Genomic DNA, 13,411 nt, shown 5'->3' on the forward strand with positions numbered 1-13,411 from the left:
ATATACCAATAATACAATAATATTATATATTTATTTATATATACATCAGATTTGGTCAGTGTAAAGGTCACAATTTATTAGACAGCCCGAGACCTTTTTAAAAAAACACTGAGGAGTAAAGTCCCTGATACACAGTTGACTAGTTGCTATGGGCAGCAAATGAAATAAATGTTCTCTATAACTAGACAACCAGGACATATAACAGCACTCTCTCAACCCTGCTGCAGTTCCTGTACCTGCTCTCAATAGTAGTGCTCTCTGTGCAGCAAGTAGCTTCTTCCTTCTGAGAGCCGAGCCTCGTTCTGGGGCTACTCTAGAGATCACATGACCTTCCTCCAGGAGGCAAGCCTCACTCTGAAACTTTACCCACTGATATCTTACCGGAAAGGTTTACTCAGAGTAAACCTTTCAGGGAGAAAATGCCTCTCTCGCGGACATCAGGGAGCTGCTGTCCAAAAGAGGGAGACTCCCTGAACATCAGGGAGACTTGAGATCCCTGATTATGTTGTATACTAGCAAATCTAACATTGAGAATAATGATGGACAAATCTGTTACCTCCATATATGTTCACCTTCAGAATGCATATTGTCAGTCAAATATTTACAAGTAACATACCCAATAACACAATTCTGTGTCATACATTTTCACTGAGATATCCATGAATCTTAATACAATCCTTTCAATTGAACCCAGAGTTGGCTGAGCACCATTATTTATTGCTGCTAGATAACAGAATGCAAACAGATACATATCCTTGAACATTGATTTCAATGTTACCCAGTAACAACACCCATACCCTTACTACACAGCGAAAGTATGAGGACGAGAGCACTGGAACTTGGAATTTCAAAAACACATCCTCAATGGAAGTTCCTGACATGTCCTGTTTAAAGAAACCTGTAGTAAGAAAAACAAGAAAGCTGCCAATAAAGAACCATTGCTGACCTCCTTCTGGCATTTTCAGAAAGAGAGATTAGAAATAGCAGCCCACAAATGCCGCTCACTACAGCAAACATGCACACATCACCAGCATCCACTAGGTGGTAGCATCAGAACACTCAAGTGTTAGGTACAGTATGCAGTAGTTGCCCTAAAGTCCATTTCCATCTTTGTAAGTGATTAGCATTTATTGTGGCATTGAAGAGGTGCAGTGATGATGTGTGCACATTTTCATGACTCATATTGCTGGCTTTTTTTCATTTTTTTTAATAAAGATTTTATTAGACCTGAATCCTAGAAATAAAAAATTTTCTCCACAAGAAACTCAGTCTGATTCTGGGGTCAGACTGTAAAGCAGCCTGTAAAAAGCTGCCTCCCTGCCTGTAGTTCTGTGTAGCATGATCACTAAACATCAGCTCTGCCTTTACACACATTGTCAAGAGGATGTTGCCACTATTAATACTAATGAATGGGGGCGGGGAAAGCTCATTTGTAATATATACACTTTGCTTGCAGAGCACAGAAGTGGCCATTTCCATGAGGAAATGAAGTGGCAAGCTAACAAGATATTTACGTTTCTGTGTTCACATACAGCAACTGCATATGACTGATTTATGTACATCCTGTGTACTTTGTATCATATGTTTTTAGAAATACCTGCAGCGATTGAATTGGGCTTTAAAAGTTAAAGCAGCAGTTTGTTCCATATAATGAAAAAATATTGTCTGGATAATTGTTCTATGTTCAGTGTGTGTACATGCCAATTAAAAATGCCTACATTTGTATGTCGGAGTCATCCAAGTGTTGCCCTGAAACATGTCAATAGAAATAAATCAATGAAACTGATGTTTTCCTTTCCAAACAAATTAAACAGAATATGGAAACGTAGAATACATATTTAATGGGCCGTATTAGCTTTCCACTGTACTGATAACAATGCTACTGAAAGATATATAATATTTAAAATATAGATGTAGAGAAGTAGAAAGTATACAATGTAGAGAGAAACAGGTTTTAAAATGTATTTCCACTTTTGCAGCCAAATTGGGATAACACCTATTTTATATTTGTTGCATGTTCCCATTCACATATCATAATTTTTAATGAGGGAATATGAAAGCTTGTTGACAGATGGACAAAGTGTATTGAAAAGCAAGGAGATTATGTCAAAAAATGATGTATTTGGCTGTAGAATTTTTTTTAATCAACTTTTAGAAAAGACAGAGTGCAGATAATTTCTGACTCACCATGTACTTATAAGTTAACTGTTTCACCTAAAGGATTTGTGATTCCGTTCAGCCATTCATGAGAGTTACACATCTACCGTACTATACAGCCAAACAGAAAACACCTTCCTGGCTCAACAGTGCAGATTCCTAGGTCACCTGTCCACCCCCAGCTTGTCCAGTGAACATTAAAGCCCAACTGAAGTTTTATTGTAAATCAGCTAAAATGTTCCAGGTGCATTCAAACAAAAGCTGATCAAAGTCTTTTCTTTATTTTCTTTAGAAAGCAGCCATATAACATGGCTTTCTATGAGGAAGCTGTGGTCTCTCTCTGCAGATGTCCAACACACCCTCTGTTAAGTCAGACCTATAGCTTTGCAATTAGCAAACCTCATGCCACCTGCTGATTGGAGAGCTCTAGCTCTGGCTCAGCAGGGGGTGTGTCAGACCTCTACAGAGAGACAGCTGTTTCCACACAGACAGCAAGGGACCTTTGCTGTACATGCTTGAAAGAAACAAGCTTTTCTATTCAGACTGTGGCTGCTTTTCATTGAAAACAAACTGTACGACTTGGCAAGTCTTTTGTTTTGATGCTCATGGAATGCATTTTGTGCCGCCCCAATAGGGGCATAGAATATGAGATGCATAGCCTCAGTTAATATTAGCATTGTTATATAGGTTAGAATTTATATAGTGTGATTTGCCTAACTATTTTCTCATAGCTAAATCCATGTGTTATCCTATGCTGCCATCTAGTGGCCTTTTGTTGTAACAAACATGTTTTTCGTAAGAGAGCCGAGCCTCGTTCTGGGGCTACTCTAGAGATCACATGACCTTCCTCCAGGAGGCAAGCCTCACTCTGAAACTTTACCCACTGATATCTTACCGGAAAGGTTTACTCAGAGTAAACCTTTCAGGGAGAAAATGCCTCTCTCGCGGACATCAGGGAGCTGCTGTCCAAAAGAGGGAGACTCCCTGAACATCAGGGAGACTTGAGATCCCTGATTATGTTGTATACTAGCAAATCTAACATTGAGAATAATGATGGACAAATCTGTTACCTCCATATATGTTCACCTTCAGAATGCATATTGTCAGTCAAATATTTACAAGTAACATACCCAATAACACAATTCTGTGTCATACATTTTCACTGAGATATCCATGAATCTTAATACAATCCTTTCAATTGAACCCAGAGTTGGCTGAGCACCATTATTTATTGCTGCTAGATAACAGAATGCAAACAGATACATATCCTTGAACATTGATTTCAATGTTACCCAGTAACAACACCCATACCCTTACTACACAGCGAAAGTATGAGGACGAGAGCACTGGAACTTGGAATTTCAAAAACACATCCTCAATGGAAGTTCCTGACATGTCCTGTTTAAAGAAACCTGTAGTAAGAAAAACAAGAAAGCTGCCAATAAAGAACCATTGCTGACCTCCTTCTGGCATTTTCAGAAAGAGAGATTAGAAATAGCAGCCCACAAATGCCGCTCACTACAGCAAACATGCACACATCACCAGCATCCACTAGGTGGTAGCATCAGAACACTCAAGTGTTAGGTACAGTATGCAGTAGTTGCCCTAAAGTCCATTTCCATCTTTGTAAGTGATTAGCATTTATTGTGGCATTGAAGAGGTGCAGTGATGATGTGTGCACATTTTCATGACTCATATTGCTGGCTTTTTTTCATTTTTTTTAATAAAGATTTTATTAGACCTGAATCCTAGAAATAAAAAATTTTCTCCACAAGAAACTCAGTCTGATTCTGGGGTCAGACTGTAAAGCAGCCTGTAAAAAGCTGCCTCCCTGCCTGTAGTTCTGTGTAGCATGATCACTAAACATCAGCTCTGCCTTTACACACATTGTCAAGAGGATGTTGCCACTATTAATACTAATGAATGGGGGCGGGGAAAGCTCATTTGTAATATATACACTTTGCTTGCAGAGCACAGAAGTGGCCATTTCCATGAGGAAATGAAGTGGCAAGCTAACAAGATATTTACGTTTCTGTGTTCACATACAGCAACTGCATATGACTGATTTATGTACATCCTGTGTACTTTGTATCATATGTTTTTAGAAATACCTGCAGCGATTGAATTGGGCTTTAAAAGTTAAAGCAGCAGTTTGTTCCATATAATGAAAAAATATTGTCTGGATAATTGTTCTATGTTCAGTGTGTGTACATGCCAATTAAAAATGCCTACATTTGTATGTCGGAGTCATCCAAGTGTTGCCCTGAAACATGTCAATAGAAATAAATCAATGAAACTGATGTTTTCCTTTCCAAACAAATTAAACAGAATATGGAAACGTAGAATACATATTTAATGGGCCGTATTAGCTTTCCACTGTACTGATAACAATGCTACTGAAAGATATATAATATTTAAAATATAGATGTAGAGAAGTAGAAAGTATACAATGTAGAGAGAAACAGGTTTTAAAATGTATTTCCACTTTTGCAGCCAAATTGGGATAACACCTATTTTATATTTGTTGCATGTTCCCATTCACATATCATAATTTTTAATGAGGGAATATGAAAGCTTGTTGACAGATGGACAAAGTGTATTGAAAAGCAAGGAGATTATGTCAAAAAATGATGTATTTGGCTGTAGAATTTTTTTTAATCAACTTTTAGAAAAGACAGAGTGCAGATAATTTCTGACTCACCATGTACTTATAAGTTAACTGTTTCACCTAAAGGATTTGTGATTCCGTTCAGCCATTCATGAGAGTTACACATCTACCGTACTATACAGCCAAACAGAAAACACCTTCCTGGCTCAACAGTGCAGATTCCTAGGTCACCTGTCCACCCCCAGCTTGTCCAGTGAACATTAAAGCCCAACTGAAGTTTTATTGTAAATCAGCTAAAATGTTCCAGGTGCATTCAAACAAAAGCTGATCAAAGTCTTTTCTTTATTTTCTTTAGAAAGCAGCCATATAACATGGCTTTCTATGAGGAAGCTGTGGTCTCTCTCTGCAGATGTCCAACACACCCTCTGTTAAGTCAGACCTATAGCTTTGCAATTAGCAAACCTCATGCCACCTGCTGATTGGAGAGCTCTAGCTCTGGCTCAGCAGGGGGTGTGTCAGACCTCTACAGAGAGACAGCTGTTTCCACACAGACAGCAAGGGACCTTTGCTGTACATGCTTGAAAGAAACAAGCTTTTCTATTCAGACTGTGGCTGCTTTTCATTGAAAACAAACTGTACGACTTGGCAAGTCTTTTGTTTTGATGCTCATGGAATGCATTTTGTGCCGCCCCAATAGGGGCATAGAATATGAGATGCATAGCCTCAGTTAATATTAGCATTGTTATATAGGTTAGAATTTATATAGTGTGATTTGCCTAACTATTTTCTCATAGCTAAATCCATGTGTTATCCTATGCTGCCATCTAGTGGCCTTTTGTTGTAACAAACATGTTTTTCTGTAATTATTCCTCATGTGACGACGTATTTCCCCCTAGTGTACGCCCCTTCCTTCTTCCTGTGTGCAGTACTTCCTGTGTCATGGCCACAGTTAAAAGCCACATGTAACAAGGACGCACATGTAATCTGCACAGTACGTAGGAAAGGCATCATTTTCTGACCGCACAATACTATAACCAGTCATCTGCTGTTCCCATCATCTGCTGTAATCCTGATGTTAAGAATAAAGATTGTCCGCAGTGAGTATATCTGCTTATACAGGCCAGGCATAGAGGTCTCAGCAAGGGATATATTTCGCTATCACAACGATCGGAGTCAGAATATATTTAGTTGATATAAAATAAACTTGAACTTTAAATCAGCATCATTGCCCCTGTCCAGTGAACAGGGAGCTGACCCAGGAAGCAGTAATGCTAAGTCAGAAAGTAATCTTTATGACCAGTAGAGGTGTATTTCACAAAACTAGCTAGCCAAAGTACAACTTAAGGAGGTGAACCAGTAAAAATTATATATATACAGTATGTATTGTTCATGTAGATGTTTGCCTGGAGCTCCACTTTATTGACCTACAGAACAGTTGTGAGCCTTATACAACTGAAATCCTAACATTGCCAATGTCTGGAGGAGTAAGAGAGTGTGACATAGCTGCCCACACTGCATATTTGTTAAAAAAATATATAAATACTGAGCCCTCTCAATTCTTTATTCTTCTCTAGGTATACATCATGGAGACTTTAATGACTACAATATACTATTGCAAAAGTCTAACACGTCAGATGGAAACACCACAGAACAGTACCAAGTGTCAGGAATTCTGGATTTTTGTGACATGAGCTATGGTTATTATGTTTTTGAAGTGTCAATCACAATAATGTACATGATGATCGAAAGTAAGGACCCTCTCCCTGTAGGGGGGTATGTACTTGCAGGATATGAAAGTGTCATCCCATTGACCAGAGAAGAAAAAGAGGCCATCTTTACCTTGGTGTGCAGTAGATTCGCTCAGTCTCTAGTCATGGCCAGGTACAGCGTCTTGCTCTGTCCATCCAATGAAGAGTACCTTATGATAACTGCTAAAACTGGCTGGAAGCATTTAATCACGTTGCTTGATATGGGCAAAGAAGCCATACAGAAAATCTGGGAAGAAACTGCAAGAGGATACCGCAAGAACATGATGCAGATCTAATTTATTAAAGCGGAACTTTGTGAAAATTTTTAATTAACTCCCACACTGCAAGGGGTAAGTGCTCGTTTTGGTCTAGGGAGGAAAATAAAGTTATATTCACCCGATCCTCTGAGCACACTGTGCCAGCTCTCCCTCCACCATGTCCCCTCCTCTGCTGCAGCGATAGTATGTCCCTTGGCATCCTCATGTTCTATACAATGTGTACAGAATGTGATGACTCAGGGACCTTAGACCCCCTGCAGCGGAGTGGAAGAGAGGCTCCAGGGACCAGTCTAAGAGTCAGCCGGCTAATAAGATCGAGCAGGTATATATATATTTTTTGTTTTCCTCCCTTGACCAAAACCAGCACTTGCACTGCGGGGGGTAGCCCCACTGCAAGAGTTAATAAAATATTAAGATAAAAATGTAATGTTTGGATTAATACTTCAGGAGAAATCATGAATGTAAGGTAAAAATCAAGTTCTAGGATATTAAATTTGCTGGCATTTTTAAAGGAGCGGAATTCTAAAATTTGTACACCATTCGCTCGTATTGCGCTTTGGGGGTCTGAATCCCAGTCACTTCAGCCACACATATTAAAGGAGAACTATGTGGTTAGGGCTTTTCCCCATAGTTCTCCTTAGGGTAACGGGAGGACACAAACTAGCGTCCTCCCGTCACCCTAAGCGCAGTATACCGCGAGCTACAGCTCCCGGTATACTGAGACGCCGCAGCTGAAGCGGATCCCGACAATTATGTCGGGATCCGCCCAGCTGTGTGAGTGACAGCTGGTTCTGCCTATCAAGAGGCAGAGCCAGCTGTACCCGCCCCGTCCGTTCCGCCAGTCAGCGCTGGAAGATCGGAGCGGGGAATCCAGCCCTTCCCCTGTCACGGCTCTATGACGTGACAGGATCCCGAAGTGAGCGAACACCGGTATGTGTTCGCTCACTTCCCGATCTACTGAGCCGACCTGTGACAGTTTCATTGTCACAGGTCGGCTAGAACTATGAGGTGAGTGAAAAGCACTCACCTCATAGTTCTCCTTTAAGGATCTAACAGCTAAATGGTCTGCTGGAAATATAGGGAAGTGACAATCACAATAATGTGATTGCATAATTCTGGAAAAATTAATACATTTTTGGTTAAAAAAAAATGGTGAACACATCTGCAGAACTATCATTCTATTAATTTAATGGGGACCGTCCAGGGAACAGTTCTGCTATAAGTTCATGGTCGCTAAAACGACCATGAGCTTATAGCGGAACTGTAAATGCCACTGACATAAGGCATACTGACCTGGCCATTTGGGAACAGTTTTGCTCCGCCGTATGTGTTACGTCGGTGGCAGGGAAAGGGTTAAAGTCAAGTTCCACCTTTGTAAGTGATGAATATTTATTGTGGTAATGAAGGGGTGCAGTGATGATGGGTATGTGTGCACATTTTCACGACACACATTGCAGGCTTTCTTGATTTTTTATGAAGGTTTTATTAGGCCTAAAGCCTAAAAATTCAAAATGTTCTCCACAGGAAATTCAGTCTGACACCAGGGGATATACACACCTTGCTTCCACAGCTCAAAGGCAGACAATTCCATGAGGATATAAAGAGGAAAATGAACCAAAAAATAATAATTTCTGTGTTCATATACATCATTTGCATATGCCTGCTCCATATACACTCAATGTACATTGTAGGCATATGTTTAAAAAAAAATACCTCTGCAGAGGTGGAATTGGGCTATAAAGCTTAATAAAATCAAGAATGTTTTATCAAATATAAGTAGATGCATGCATTTACATTTTTAAATGGATATCTGTGTTAACAGAAATACAGTGTGTTGACAGAACTTCAATTACTGACCTCTCTCTTTCTCTATGAAAAGATCTGTCTGTCTTGCTAAAATAGTGGCTTCAGTTCATTTTGAGCCAGGAACAAGCAACCCACTAAAGTTAGACTGAAGTCAGAACTTTTGTTATGGGTGTGTAATGAGAAGAGCAATTTCTTTTAGCACAGGTTTCCTTTAGGTTTTAAGATAACTTGCCGGTGCTCTGATAAAGACATTTATTCAGTGCAAATACACTTAAATTATATTTGAATCTGTTTAAATATATCTTTTAAAGCAGAATTTAAGCTTGGAGGGTGTTACCCTCTGGCAGGTGGTGCAGGCTTTCTCAGGGCAAGGAATTAATTGGTCTTCAACAGAACTCTGATGGTGGAGATAGGTTGGAAATCGCTGTGGTTTCCGGAACTCTTTGCCATAACTAGCACTAGGTTGCTACCCATGGAATTGCCCCACCAGGGGTAGCAGGTACAGGAGAGCTACAGTATGGAGACAGGAGACCAAAGCATAGTCAGGATCAGGTCCTGGTAGGTGGCAAGCAGAAAGAAGTCAGACAGTCTGGTTTGCAATGAGTAGGTGATAAACTAGGCTGGGGACAAGAGCGTTGATGGGGGCGTTCAGGCAGTGGCCTGGGCAGAGGGCAAACGAAGGGTAGTCAGACAGTCTGAGTCAGCAACAAGGGGGCAGAAAACAAGGCAGAGGATGAGAGAGAATATTTGGGCAATTCAGGTCAGCAAAAACAGGTAAGAGGCTTTGGCATTATAGCCCATTTCCAAACTCATAGCTTTGTAAGTGATTGGCATTTATTGTGGTAATGTAGAGGTGCAGTGATGATGCATATGTGTGTACAAGTCTTACAAATGCAAAATTTTCTCCATAGAAAACTCTGGCTGACTCCGGGGTTCAGATTGTAAAGCAGGCTGCAAAAAGCTGCCCCCTCCATGTTATTCATTACAATACGATCACTCAACGCCAGCTCTGCCTTTCCAGGATACAATACACAGTCCGGGGGGGTTGCCACTATGAATACTAATGAATGGGGGGAGAAAGCTCACAGAGAGCGCAGGTGAAATCTAAATAGATCTCTGGCAGAACACAGAGTCAGCCATTCCAATCAGGAGGTGAAAAGGACAGCTAACTAAATTCTAAAATTTGTACACCATTCGCTCGTATTGCGCTTTGGGGGTCTGAATCCCAGTCACTTCAGCCACACATATTAAAGGAGAACTATGTGGTTAGGGCTTTTCCCCATAGTTCTCCTTAGGGTAACGGGAGGACACAAACTAGCGTCCTCCCGTCACCCTAAGCGCAGTATACCGCGAGCTACAGCTCCCGGTATACTGAGACGCCGCAGCTGAAGCGGATCCCGACAATTATGTCGGGATCCGCCCAGCTGTGTGAGTGACAGCTGGTTCTGCCTATCAAGAGGCAGAGCCAGCTGTACCCGCCCCGTCCGTTCCGCCAGTCAGCGCTGGAAGATCGGAGCGGGGAATCCAGCCCTTCCCCTGTCACGGCTCTATGACGTGACAGGATCCCGAAGTGAGCGAACACCGGTATGTGTTCGCTCACTTCCCGATCTACTGAGCCGACCTGTGACAGTTTCATTGTCACAGGTCGGCTAGAACTATGAGGTGAGTGAAAAGCACTCACCTCATAGTTCTCCTTTAAGGATCTAACAGCTAAATGGTCTGCTGGAAATATAGGGAAGTGACAATCACAATAATGTGATTGCATAATTCTGGAAAAATTAATACATTTTTGGTTAAAAAAAAATGGTGAACACATCTGCAGAACTATCATTCTATTAATTTAATGGGGACCGTCCAGGGAACAGTTCTGCTATAAGTTCATGGTCGCTAAAACGACCATGAGCTTATAGCGGAACTGTAAATGCCACTGACATAAGGCATACTGACCTGGCCATTTGGGAACAGTTTTGCTCCGCCGTATGTGTTACGTCGGTGGCAGGGAAAGGGTTAAAGTCAAGTTCCACCTTTGTAAGTGATGAATATTTATTGTGGTAATGAAGGGGTGCAGTGATGATGGGTATGTGTGCACATTTTCACGACACACATTGCAGGCTTTCTTGATTTTTTATGAAGGTTTTATTAGGCCTAAAGCCTAAAAATTCAAAATGTTCTCCACAGGAAATTCAGTCTGACACCAGGGGATATACACACCTTGCTTCCACAGCTCAAAGGCAGACAATTCCATGAGGATATAAAGAGGAAAATGAACCAAAAAATAATAATTTCTGTGTTCATATACATCATTTGCATATGCCTGCTCCATATACACTCAATGTACATTGTAGGCATATGTTTAAAAAAAAATACCTCTGCAGAGGTGGAATTGGGCTATAAAGCTTAATAAAATCAAGAATGTTTTATCAAATATAAGTAGATGCATGCATTTACATTTTTAAATGGATATCTGTGTTAACAGAAATACAGTGTGTTGACAGAACTTCAATTACTGACCTCTCTCTTTCTCTATGAAAAGATCTGTCTGTCTTGCTAAAATAGTGGCTTCAGTTCATTTTGAGCCAGGAACAAGCAACCCACTAAAGTTAGACTGAAGTCAGAACTTTTGTTATGGGTGTGTAATGAGAAGAGCAATTTCTTTTAGCACAGGTTTCCTTTAGGTTTTAAGATAACTTGCCGGTGCTCTGATAAAGACATTTATTCAGTGCAAATACACTTAAATTATATTTGAATCTGTTTAAATATATCTTTTAAAGCAGAATTTAAGCTTGGAGGGTGTTACCCTCTGGCAGGTGGTGCAGGCTTTCTCAGGGCAAGGAATTAATTGGTCTTCAACAGAACTCTGATGGTGGAGATAGGTTGGAAATCGCTGTGGTTTCCGGAACTCTTTGCCATAACTAGCACTAGGTTGCTACCCATGGAATTGCCCCACCAGGGGTAGCAGGTACAGGAGAGCTACAGTATGGAGACAGGAGACCAAAGCATAGTCAGGATCAGGTCCTGGTAGGTGGCAAGCAGAAAGAAGTCAGACAGTCTGGTTTGCAATGAGTAGGTGATAAACTAGGCTGGGGACAAGAGCGTTGATGGGGGCGTTCAGGCAGTGGCCTGGGCAGAGGGCAAACGAAGGGTAGTCAGACAGTCTGAGTCAGCAACAAGGGGGCAGAAAACAAGGCAGAGGATGAGAGAGAATATTTGGGCAATTCAGGTCAGCAAAAACAGGTAAGAGGCTTTGGCATTATAGCCCATTTCCAAACTCATAGCTTTGTAAGTGATTGGCATTTATTGTGGTAATGTAGAGGTGCAGTGATGATGCATATGTGTGTACAAGTCTTACAAATGCAAAATTTTCTCCATAGAAAACTCTGGCTGACTCCGGGGTTCAGATTGTAAAGCAGGCTGCAAAAAGCTGCCCCCTCCATGTTATTCATTACAATACGATCACTCAACGCCAGCTCTGCCTTTCCAGGATACAATACACAGTCCGGGGGGGTTGCCACTATGAATACTAATGAATGGGGGGAGAAAGCTCACAGAGAGCGCAGGTGAAATCTAAATAGATCTCTGGCAGAACACAGAGTCAGCCATTCCAATCAGGAGGTGAAAAGGACAGCTAACTAAAGTAAGTTTCTGTGTTCATATACAGCAACTGAATATGCCTGTTTCATGTACACTCGGTGTACATTGTTGGCATGACATATGTTTTTTTCAAAAATAGCTCTGCAAAGATGGAAATAGACTTTAAAAACCCTATGGGTCTTAGGAAAAACTTATAGACCCCCCTACCACCACCATCACCCCTGTGTAGGAAGTGATTTGACAGTTGTCTTGTTGCAGGATTTTATCTAAGAATGCTATTCCGTCCCAGACAAATTGATGTGGTCAAATAACTCCTTCTATAACCTAACATAGTAGCTAGTCTGACTAAACATCTTGTCATTTAACATAAGCATAATCTTATCAATATATAGTTGTTATGATCCTCTAGTTGAATCAGCAGTTTAGTAAATAGCCAAGGCAGCACGTTTCAACCAAGAAAGAACCTTTGTATGGGAGAGATTCTTGTTAAATGAGTATATATTTTATGGTCACGAGTATGCAGATAAGGAGTTTTGACATCATCAAGTCATTTCAGAAAGGGGTCAACAATGATAACCTACATATTTCAGTGAGGATAATTTCTGTATATGGCCTTGTGGCTGCCGGTTGCCTAGGAGCAGTGTTTAAAGCAAGTTTTTCCAAAGCTTAAAGCAACTTTTATGAACCCTTTAAAGCAACCTCCAGCTCCACTTTGGAAATGCTGAACCCAGATTTCATTCAAACCAAGCTGTTAGGAGGCGTCAGCACGCTTTCAGTAAGCTTTGGCACTAATTTAAACTTGTTGAAGGCTTGTTGAAGTCTGCTAGCAGCTTGCTTAAGGTGATTCTGTTGCTTTTTAATCAGTGCAAATCCAAATAAACCTATCCAAAGAATTCCAAATAAAACAGCCCCCCTTAAAACAAACTATTAATAATTACAAATTCCGCTACCAATGCCCATTAGGATTTGTGACTATAATGGAGCCGAAGGATCTTCTAAAGGCAACAAGAAAGCTTCTCAAAGTTTGCCTTTTAATGCTTTCTTTGTACATTTCTTCCATATGAGATTGTCTGTAGAACTCACATTCTTCCTACAGCCCAATAACTTAGTGCTAGAACCCTAGTATGAAAATAATCTGACAATACATTCCTTGTGCAGTAAGTGACCAGATTCTTACTATTCATTTAGAAGGTAAAGCAGCCTCATTTGTTTCTAAAAGTCAG

At 40.7% G+C, this 13,411-nt stretch overlaps 1 protein-coding gene across 1 annotated transcript in view; it reads left to right on the forward strand.

Moving 5' to 3' along the window:
• Positions 1 to 6,838, forward strand: part of HYKK (hydroxylysine kinase) — a 21,992-nt gene extending 15,154 nt beyond the window's left edge. The window contains exon 5 of the mRNA XM_018563535.1: positions 6,340 to 6,838. Coding sequence (XP_018419037.1) covers positions 6,340 to 6,809 — 470 coding nt within the window. The 3' untranslated portion in view covers positions 6,810 to 6,838. The remainder of the gene's footprint in view (positions 1 to 6,339) is intronic.
• Positions 6,839 to 13,411: the final 6,573 nt, after the last annotated feature.

This window comes from Nanorana parkeri, unplaced genomic scaffold, assembly GCF_000935625.1.
Source record: "Nanorana parkeri isolate BGI_ZX_2015 unplaced genomic scaffold, ASM93562v1 scaffold672, whole genome shotgun sequence".
NCBI classification, from domain to species: domain Eukaryota; kingdom Metazoa; phylum Chordata; class Amphibia; order Anura; family Dicroglossidae; genus Nanorana; species Nanorana parkeri.